Here is an 11,343-nt window from a genome sequence, read left to right as displayed (position 1 = left end):
AGACATCACAAGACATCATGAGTACGACGCGTCTCAATTAATCTAGGAACCTAATCACTTGCCTTATAGACAATTTACTACTCTAGAACTCTCAACGGAACCCTCGAAACAAGGCACAGGCAATGATCATTCTTAGCAATAGAATCCTAAACATGCAATCTAAGTTGCGCACCAAAGAAAACATGCAAATGAATCATCAATGTGAAGATAGAAATTAGATTCTCATCCAATAGATAAACAAAACTAATTGAAAGTCATAATAAGTTTACAATCATGATTTGGGGCTTCAACAACCCCTAACAAAAGAGTTAGTTTCTCATAGAAAGAAAAACAAAAACAAGCTAAAGAGAAAAATAAGAAGTTGCAGTAGAGAGAGAGGGCGGGGAGCCGGGAAGAGAAGCCCCTAAGCTGCTGCAGATTTATCTCCTTTTATATACTTAGAGGTTGCCTTCATCTTTCTATTGTGTAGGAAATCCAAAACCTAAAAGAATTAGGGCTCACGTGCTTAGGTGGAGTTTTCCTATTGGCTCTTGAACTTGATGACTTATTCCAACCATTCACATCGCCCATTAAGTCAGAATATGATGCAAAAACTCGTCCTCGGGCTTTTCGGTGTGATTTGGGCTTCAAAACATAAATTCCCGTTCAACCTCAGATTCACGCGCAGCCTGACCTTCTTGTACTAAATCGGCCATAACTTCTTCTAGAAAAATGGTATTGACAAGCTGTAAAAAGATATGGAAACTAGAAATCTGAAGCTTTCCATCAATATAAAGATCATCCTCTGGATCATTGTGAGCTGGTCTCAGTGATCTGTCGAACTTGACTGATCTGCACAGGCAGATTTGCCGATTTTGCCTTTCAATCCCTCTTTTACTTCTTTTCTCCTTCTTTGCTCAAAATACCTATAAAACAAGTAAACAACGTAAATAACGAGAAAATACACTAACTAACAAAGAAAGTATAGAGGTTAACGTTATTAATATCGCATAATTATGCTCCTATCAAATACCCGCACACTTAAGCTTTGCTAGTCCCTAGCAAACAACTAGACACTAGAACAAAAGACACAGACCTAACGTCTTCCAAACATCTTAGAGAACTTTTAAGCCCGCACATATGGTCAACAAGATTCAAGCTCGGATGAGATCAAATCCATAATCAGACTTAAGAGCTAATTTACTTTGATAACCATCATGCTCAAAATATAATGCAGAGATAATCCAAACCGATGCAACAAAAGAAAACTCAACATCTTCATGTTTCAAACAAGCTTCAACTTAATTTCTCACAAGCATGCTCTCAATTTCTTTTCTCTCATGATTTTCTGACTTGATGCCTAAGCATAAATATTCACTCAAATTATATGTGAGAGGAATGATGTAATAAGGCAAACAAATAGCTCACATATGATAACAAGAAAGAAAAGCTTTTTCTGATATTTTTTTCATTATGATCCCATGATTGGAATGCCAAAACTCGGATGAAGGCCAGTGACACCATATGCTCACCCCTCTGCACAAGTCTCCACAAATCGAATGCACAACTTCAAAGATCAGAAGGTCTTTATTCAAGGTTGTAATGGGGCCAAGGGTTGAGGTTTAATGAAAGAAAGGATAGGAAATAACAAAGATTCTAAAAACCTAGTGGAGCGAGTAATGAAGTAAGAGATGAAAAATCTTTAAAGTTCTCAAGGTATAACGTCTACAACATTCGTGAAGTAGGACAAAGGCCAAATTCTTCATGTTGGGCCTTCACTTCTAATCAATCTCCTTTTTCACATAGAGAATCAGATCCAAACTTTGTATTATTTTTTTCTTTCAATGCCGAATAATTTTTATTTATTTTTTTCTTTTTTTTTTTCACGGCAATAATTATTTTTTTCTTTGGATCATGAATCTGATTCCCCCACACTTGTTTTGTACAACAATCACCTTGAACGGAAATATCTCATGAATATAGCTCCACTAAATCTTAAGAATAAGGGTAAAGGAAAAACTACACTAGGCTCAAGGTTTAAGGATTATGTGGGTGATGAAAGAAAAGGCTAAATGTAGGCTCAAAGGGGTTAACTAGGGGGTTGCACAACTTGTGTGCATAAAGGGACACCGGTTAGTTTGGCTTTGGTGGTAATCCTAGTGCCTTCATCCCTTCCCATCATGCAATTCAACCATACGCTTCAAGAGGCTTTGGGGCAAGTTCTAGCATTTGTCCTTATATAAATATGCATGTCGAATCCGAGTCTCAACCAAGGTGAATAAAAGATGAGATCAAGCAAAATCCTCGTCAAGAAAATAAGATGATCTATATTAAGCACTCAGAAAAGAAATAGCACATATAAAGGCTCAATAACTCACAAGGGACTAAATCAAGTTTAACTTGTTCTAGCATGCTTCCATCAAATTTTCAGTTATCACATAAGCCCTAACCATCTACTGCACCATAAATCAAGCATAATAATCATAAAAGTCTATTAGCAATTATTTAAGATTATGAATCCAAAATCATGCTTGCAATCATCTTGTAACCATATAATTCAAATCGATAGTTCATGCTCATCATATTGTTGGAAGACTCCTAAAGACTCAACAAAAACAAAAACAAAACCTAACTTATTATTTTTTTTTGGTTGATTTTTCAGTTTTTTTTTTTTTCTGACGACCGGTCGGCGGATTTCGCCGACTGGTCGGTGAGCTTCTGACCCTGAAATAGACAAACAACGACCGGTCGGCAGACTTCGCCGACTGGTCGGTGGATTTCGAAAAAAAACATGAAATTAAAGCCAAAACTCCTAAAACAAAGACTCTAAGCAAGCAACAAAGTGTTTAACCTTCCCCCCACACTTGATCTAAACATTGCCCTCAATGTTTGACTATGAAGTACAACAATGAACAAATCAAGCATAAAGAAAAAGATTAAACACAACCAAAAATACACAATAGAGCAAATATAATCAAAGAATATAAATAAAAGGGAAGAGATAGAGAGATCAAATCTGTTTGGCGAACAATCCGTGCTACTTCCAACTCCTCCATCATTGGGTTGCCTCCCAAGTAGCGATTGGTTTAACGTCCTCAGCCTGACACACCTACTATCCATTAAGAGTAATCAGGAGGTTTAGGTCTTGGTTCACTCAAATGCTTAACCCTTTTAAGTGAAGTTTCATGATCTCTTGATAACAACTTGGGTAGCTTGGGAGTAATGGAAACATGGGATTGGATGATCCTCTTTTTCTTTCTCTTCTTCCATTGTCTCCATCTCCTATGAGATCCACCAAGCATGGATAAAAGGATCTCCTTATCAGATGTCAAATTCTCGCAAATGACCATCTCCACATGATCGACAAAATCAATGATTTCTTGGATGGAAGAGACATTTGTAGAGCTCGAATATGGCAAGGGAAAATCAAGTGGTGCACAGTGTACTAGGGATAGAGGCCCAATGATATGTGATTTGATGGTATCCTCTTCTATAAAATCACCCATATCATCATTGAAACACTCTTGATCTTCATGAGGTATTGTGAATGCTTCCGGCACATTGAGCTTATTGTCATAAAGCTCCTCCTTACTTTCTTCATTATAAAACCCCTCATCATCAAAGGGATCTTCCTCCTCCAACGCTTCAAGCTTGGTTGTGTACTGGATGATGTAGTCTTCATCCCCATCTAAGAAGGAGTCACGTGATGTATCATGAGATTGAAGCAACACAGTGGCTGTTGTAGGGGGCTCCCATAGAGTTGTCATAGGTGTAAGAGAGTTCTCTTGAGGTAATGCGCTCTCCCAAATCTCATTAACTGCCGGCCAATCATCCTCCTCAATCGTGGAAAGCTCTTGAATTGGTTCTGGCTCTCTTGACTCTTGATTCAAGCAATCCAAAATTATCTCCACATATTGCCCAATCTTCTCAACAGATTCTTCAATATTTTGTGTATAAGATTTCATGCTCTGTATGCAAGAAGAAGCAGTATTAGTCATAGAAGCAACCAAATCTTCAAGAGAGTTACCTTCAGGTGTTGGTGACTGATGATCATGGTATGAAGACGAAGAAGCATCAAACGCATTGAAGGATCCTTGTTGGGAGTTTAGATAGCCATTCCATTCAACGTAGGGATGATTATCCCATGCCGGATTGTATGCAGGCACATATTGATCATTCCAATGCCCTTGGTTTGCTTGATATCCTCCAAACATGTTGTTTTGATCGAAGTAAGCTTGATATTGCATGTTTGGACATGTCTCCGTTGAATGACCAATCAAGGAGCATATGGAACATAGCTCGTATGAAGGATGCCACATTGGAAAACAAAAATAAAAAGAAAAGAAAGTTAGAATAGATACAGATCCAGAACAAAAATAAACCAAAAAAAATAGACTAGCAATTAGAAACAACAATCCCCGGCGACCGGCGCCAAAAATTGATAAGCTATTTCTATACACCTAAATAGATGCACAAAAATGCCTATAACTTAACCCTACAAGAATGTCGAAAATAGTATAGGTAAGTAGGGATCGTTCCCGCAAGAGATTGTGGTCTAATCACTAATCTAAAGACTCAAAACAAAATAAACCTAAACTGTCCAGTTATAAAGATCTGACTAGCAGACGACTCTAAACTATTCTAAATGTCACGAAAATTTACAGACAGACTCTAGACATGATAAACTAACTACTGACAAAGTTTGATAATTTTTGAAGGTGTTTTGGTTGACGAACTAATTAAATAAAAACGAAACACTAAATGACTCCGAAAATAAAAAGACTTGATTTAGGGTTTTGAAAATCAAAGATAAAACAAGTTAGAGGAATTGCATCCACCACCAATCAATCAAGTATACTAATCATGTTCAACCTAATTTCATTTATCTATGGATGAAGATGCTCAAGTTAACCCAACGCCTGAATTAACCTATTGTTCTTCCTTACTTGTATGCTAGGTGAGAGACGCTCTACACCTAACCTATTTTCTAAAATGCAACCTAGGTTGACGCAACTCTAGATTTAACACATAGAAATCATTAAGATTAAGAAAAACGAGACATCACAAGACATCATGAGTACGACGCGTCTCAATTAATCTAGGAACCTAATCACTTGCCTTATAGACAATTTACTACTCTAGAACTCTCAACGGAACCCTCGAAACAAGGCACAGGCAATGATCATTCTTAGCAATAGAATCCTAAACATGCAATCTAAGTTGCGCACCAAAGAAAACATGCAAATGAATCATCAATGTGAAGATAGAAATTAGATTCTCATCCAATAGATAAACAAAACTAATTGAAAGTCATAATAAGTTTACAATCATGATTTGGGGCTTCAACAACCCCTAACAAAAGAGTTAGTTTCTCATAGAAAGAAAAACAAAAACAAGCTAAAGAGAAAAATAAGAAGTTGCAGTAGAGAGAGAGGGCGGGGAGCCGGGAAGAGAAGCCCCTAAGCTGCTGCAGATTTATCTCCTTTTATATACTTAGAGGTTGCCTTCATCTTTCTATTGTGTAGGAAATCCAAAACCTAAAAGAATTAGGGCTCACGTGCTTAGGTGGAGTTTTCCTATTGGCTCTTGAACTTGATGACTTATTCCAACCATTCACATCGCCCATTAAGTCAGAATATGATGCAAAAACTCGTCCTCGGGCTTTTCGGTGTGATTTGGGCTTCAAAACATAAATTCCCGTTCAACCTCAGATTCACGCGCAGCCTGACCTTCTTGTACTAAATCGGCCATAACTTCTTCTAGAAAAATGGTATTGACAAGCTGTAAAAAGATATGGAAACTAGAAATCTGAAGCTTTCCATCAATATAAAGATCATCCTCTGGATCATTGTGAGCTGGTCTCAGTGATCTGTCGAACTTGACTGATCTGCACAGGCAGATTTGCCGATTTTGCCTTTCAATCCCTCTTTTACTTCTTTTCTCCTTCTTTGCTCAAAATACCTATAAAACAAGTAAACAACGTAAATAACGAGAAAATACACTAACTAACAAAGAAAGTATAGAGGTTAACGTTATTAATATCGCATAATTATGCTCCTATCAGTGGGCGGTGGTGGAAGTCTCCCTCGGCCGGCGCCTTCGAATGGAGGTGGACTGGTACTCCACCTTGCTGGGTTTGGGTGGCCTTAGCAAGTCCAGTTGGGCTTTGAACCCTTATGGGCCTAGAGCTAGGGTTTCCCTTTCTTTTGGGCGTCTGTCTGGCTTATGGAGTAGTTGGGCTGCTGGGCTAGTTTATTTTAATTTTAATTACTTTTATGTAAGAATTCATTCTCTTATCTCGTAGCTTCTCTCTGAGTTTTGTCACAAAAAATAACCAGGATGTCTTGGTCTTTTGATTCTCTAGGATGTTCGAGGTTAGATTTTGGCAAGGCTTCATGTCTTTAAAATGGTTGAATTACTTAGGTAGTGACTCTTTTGACAGTCCCACTGGGATGGGTCATTATGTGTAATTTTGCTGATCAATGCAATGAGTTGACAATTCTCTAAAAAAAAAATGTATATATACAAAGATAAACAATAAAAATTAGAGAAAAAATATGTCCAAACTCAATACATTTATCTTGAGTCGATCATTGACTTTTGCTGTGCTAGATAAAAACCAATTTCACGTGTATCATGAAGTTTGGTTTTTTCCAACTCGTAATTTTTATAAGGATGGCCATTCCTCATCCACTACCTAGCTATGGGCTATAGAGTAAAGAGTTGGTAGGGTTGAGATATACATTAACAACCTAAATTTGGTTTTGTTGGTATATTGCAAGTTGTTAACAACAAATATCATGGAAAACGATGTGAATGATAATGGAAGCAAAAGAAAAAGACCACGACTGAGAACCGTAATCGTCTGACAATACGTGCGAGGACCTATCTTCTTTCTTTAATTTTGCTCTTTAATTACCACTCGGTCACGATAATAATTCATACTACTTTACTATATGAATCACTGATCAGTCACCAAAAACAAAATAAAAGGAATCAATGATATCAAAAAGAAAACTTTACCAAATGAAGTGAATTCTGAGCTTATATCTAACAAATTTGCTTGTCAATATATAATATGTGGCGCTATTGATTCACACTTAATACTTGATCGAGTATAGTTGTTTCTCAATCTTTGTTTCGAAGGCGATTCAGTTGCTGCAAAATTGAGGATCTTTATAGAAAACCGCTTGAGTTTTGAGTTATGGCTAACCCTGAAGTAGCTTTAGATGTACAGCACACGGAAGAAGAGAAATCGCAGAGGTCAGTTCTTCACCTAACTTGAAGATTTTGCATTTTACTTCTTGTAGATCATTATGTCAAATAATATACTCAATTTACTGATGAGTTCAACTTGTTGTTCATTGTGTGATTTTCAGATCGGTTACTGATGAAGGAGATACAAGAACAACTGGAGGAAACTCCGATTCGATCCACCCCCCCGGCTGGTTCTCCTTTAACAAAATATTCAATCTGAAAGGGAAGTTCCTTCCGATGTGGAACAACATGTTTGTAGCATCTTGTGTGTTTGCTGTCTCCTTTGATCCTCTGTTCTTCTACACTCCAGTCATAAACGAGAAGAAGAAGTGTGTATATTTTGACACAAGGTTGAAGGTCATAGCCCTTGTCTTAAGGTTACTCACAGATCACTTCTACATTGCGGACATTATTATGCGAATTTTGATTAGTATACTTAAAACCAAGTCATCCAAGGCTTCTGGGGTGACCACACAAGCGGAAGCTCCTAATTCGAAAGGGAAGAATGTTTTTGCAATAGCTAAGAGAGCTTGGGAGAAAGCTAATAGATCATACATCCTGATTGACATTTTAGCTATTCTTCCCATACCCCAGGTAATCAAGAGAAGTCTTTTATGGAGTAATATTGCTTAATTTCCCTCTCTTTCTAGTTGGTTGAACCTATGCTTGCCATTTGCAGGTGGGAATGTTCGTTTTCTTTTCGAAAATGAAGGGTCCGGTATGTTCGAAAGAAAGGAGGCTTTTCGACATTCTTATTTTGCTCCAATTTGTCCCACGCGTTCTTCCTGTTTACTTATTGTGCAGAGAACGTAAGAAAACTCTTAATAAAGCAAGCATGTGGACTAAAGGTGTTTTCAATTTCTTTCTATACATCCTTGCAAGTCATGTAAGTACTAGTTTTTCTTAATTAATGATCCTAGCTATATTTCTTTCATATTTTCCATATACATGCAAATGTCTTTGCAGTTCAATTGTTAAGTAACTTTTTGATTTTTAGGTACTCGGAGCTCTTTGGTACTTTTTTGCCATTCAACGAGAGATGGATTGTTGGCATTTTGTTTGCCAACGTCACAAGGGATGTCAACCTGGTGCCTTTAGTTGTAGGGAACCACGAAATAGATTGAGAACTATCCCATCGTTAGACAAAGAATGTCCGATAAACCTATCGGAAGAAATGAAAGGAAAGCCCTTTAATTTTGGTATATTTGCTGATGCGCTTGACTACGGCCTAGTGCAGTCGACTGATTTTCCTCAAAAATTCTTGAATTGTTTCTGGTGGGGGCTGCGAAATCTGAGGTTTGATAATCTTACTTTTTCTGTGCTTTGTTTACATATCTTCATGACCCATAGATGTTCTTATATACTAATTGCTGCATTTTTTATTAATTGTGCAGCTCTCTTGGTCAAAACCTCCATACAAGTACCTATGCATGGGAAAACCTCTTTGCTGTGTTTATTTCCATTATAGGCTTGCTATTGTTTATATATCTCATCGGAAATTTGCAGGTTGGTGTCTGGTTAATGATATCTTAATGCTCATATGGTACATAGAAATGCATTTTAGTACTATATATTTAATGAACTAAACCTATGTTACTTTACTTTTGTTGTGGAATATTGTAGACATATTTGCAGTTTGCAACTACAAGATCAGAGAAGATTAGACGGAAGATGAAAACGAAAAACTTAGAGGTTGATTTGTGGCTATCTAGAAAAGGACTGCCTAGCAATTTGAAGATAGTGATAATGCAATTCATACAACAAAAACTTGAACAGAACAATGATGTTCAAGTTGAGAACATCCTCTCTGTTCTTCCTTCAGCACATAGTAAATATATCTTGCGCTATCTTCGTTTGGCTACACTTAAGAAAGTAAGCATTTTCCTTTAAGAATTTATTATTGAAAGACTATAGGCCTAGCCTAGTTAAGTGGTTAACACCTAAAGTTTTTCTTGAACTTAGGTGCCAATGCTTCAAACTATGGGGGTAAGACTGCTGAAAGCAATCTGTGAGCACCTCGAGCCGGTGGACTATCCTGAGGACAGTTGCATTATTCAAGAGGGAGAGCCACTCCATAAGATGATTTTCATCACACATGGCACAGTACATACCTACAAGACCAATGGTAAAGGTGGAAAAATTGGTTCCGAGTTTCTTGAGAAAGGGGACTTCTATGGATCAGAAGAGCTTCTCAATTGGGCATCAAAGTTTAGCTCTTACAAGGACTTACCAATCTCAACCAGAATGGTTAAGCCTGTCACTAAAGTCGAAGCCTTTGCACTGAGCACAGACGACTTGAAGAGTATAGCCATTAAGTACTGGTGGAATTTCACCAAGAAGAAGGATCTAGGGGATTTCGACCAGTCTCTGTTGGAGGAGTATGCAGTATCTTCCATAGAAAAAGAAATTCGTCGCCGCAGGCAAGGGAAAAAGAAGCATACAATAAGGTCTCTCAATAAGTTGGCTACTGATCAGGGTAGTGCTAGCCAGAAGTTGCAAAAGGTCATCAGTAAGGTCATGAGGGATCAGCTACCTTCACCAGTTGGTGCTCTAGGTGGCAGGTAACTAGCTGGCTAAGTTAGGCTTCTAAATATTATTCTAGCTAGATTAATTCTTGAACAAGAACCGAGGTGTTTCAAGGTCGAGTGTAATTAACAAAATAACAAGTCCCTAATCAGAACAAAGTACTTCGCTTTTGAAGTTGGAGAGCTATTGATTCCGAGTTTTAAGATCACTATGAAGTGCAAATTAAAAGCAATAACATAAGCTCTCCAAGTTACAATGGGTATTGTAGCACCTCGAATGGGAGCTACCGTCTCCGGTTCATTCTCCATAAGGCTAGCTAGCTCGTTTGGTTTATTAATAGAAGGAGTATCCCTATCTAGAGTACAGGTGTGATTTATTGAAGTTTGGACGTGTGATGACGGATGAGCTTAGAGCATACATAACACAAGAGAAACTAGATTTGATCCAGAAAACACCATTTGGGCGTTTGTTTATGGCGTATTACATTGGTACATTAATAGAATCTTCTTGCAAAAAATCTGATTTGGAAATAGTGGCTCTCTTGAAGTGTTTTAACCAGCAAAACAAAAGTTTTATGTTTGGGGAGTTCATCGGTACTATAACCGCCAAAGACATCTCTTCGTTGTTTGGCATAACACTCATTGGGGAAGAAATTAACCTAGACCAGAAGAAGAAGAAAGAGAATATTGATTACATTGAAATTAATCAAGTATACAATCAATGCAATTGAAAATAGTATTTTCAGCTCTTACGGTATTTAATAAGGGTATATTCGGAATCCACGAAAATGAAAATTGGTGGTGTTGAGTCAGCAAAATAGAAATGGAAAGAAATCCAACATGGTAGCTGAGTCATAGGACCGCGATTAACAAAAAAAATCAACCGGACTAAATCTAATAAGTTGTGTGAATTTTGGACTTAGATCTAATTAACTCAAAATTCAATTGACCCATACTCGGATAAACCTTTGATAAAGGTCAGACCAAAGAAAAAGAAAACCTTTGATTACCAAAGCAACCTCTGTATCATGCAACAACATTAACAAAATACAAAAGAGGTCATTGATTTCCACATCATCCAATACACCCAAACTTCTACCTTTGATTAAGGTCAGACCACATGTAGAAAACTTTTGATTAAAGCTTTGTTAGTGAACCTACCCCTGCACCAGGCAAGAAGCAGAACAAAATACAAACACATCATCCAATGTGCACAAATTCAAACTCAATAGATACCCAAACACCTAGACCAGAGGTATAACTGTACAACATATGAATTCATGTAAGAAAGTTGACGGAAAATCAACCCACCTTCACAAGAGGTAGGAACATTGACGGCAATTAACCCAACCCAAAAAACAACAAAGAAAGAAACCAGACCTTACCTCTGATACCGGTACCCAGATGAATTCAAGAAAGACCTCCAGAGGAGGAACTAGGTGAGCGAGTAGGATTAGTTTTGCGACCATCGTCGTATTAATTTCGAAACGTTAATCGACTCACTGATTATTGTTCCGTAATCTCTTCTCCGAATTTGAAATCATAACGGTGGCTTGAAATTAGGACGGAGATAGTTGATATT

The 11,343-nt window shown here is 37.5% G+C and overlaps 1 protein-coding gene across 1 annotated transcript; it reads left to right on the top strand.

The window, feature by feature from the left end:
* Nucleotides 1-6,780: 6,780 nt before the first annotated feature.
* LOC112183681 (cyclic nucleotide-gated ion channel 1) lies at nt 6,781-9,958 on the top strand. The gene is made up of 7 exons (XM_024322040.2): nt 6,781-7,242; nt 7,359-7,830; nt 7,916-8,122; nt 8,234-8,532; nt 8,631-8,742; nt 8,860-9,108; nt 9,199-9,958. The coding sequence occupies exons 1-7, from the start codon at nt 7,184-7,186 to the stop codon at nt 9,799-9,801; spliced, it is 2,001 nt and encodes a 666-aa protein (XP_024177808.1). The 5' UTR covers nt 6,781-7,183; the 3' UTR covers nt 9,802-9,958.
* The last annotated feature ends 1,385 nt before the right edge of the window (nt 9,959-11,343 follow it).

This window comes from Rosa chinensis, chromosome 1, assembly GCF_002994745.2.
Source record: "Rosa chinensis cultivar Old Blush chromosome 1, RchiOBHm-V2, whole genome shotgun sequence".
Lineage (NCBI taxonomy): Eukaryota > Viridiplantae > Streptophyta > Magnoliopsida > Rosales > Rosaceae > Rosa > Rosa chinensis.
The sequence above is the reverse complement of the archived record's forward strand: the minus strand, read 5'-3'. Positions and strand labels throughout refer to the sequence as shown.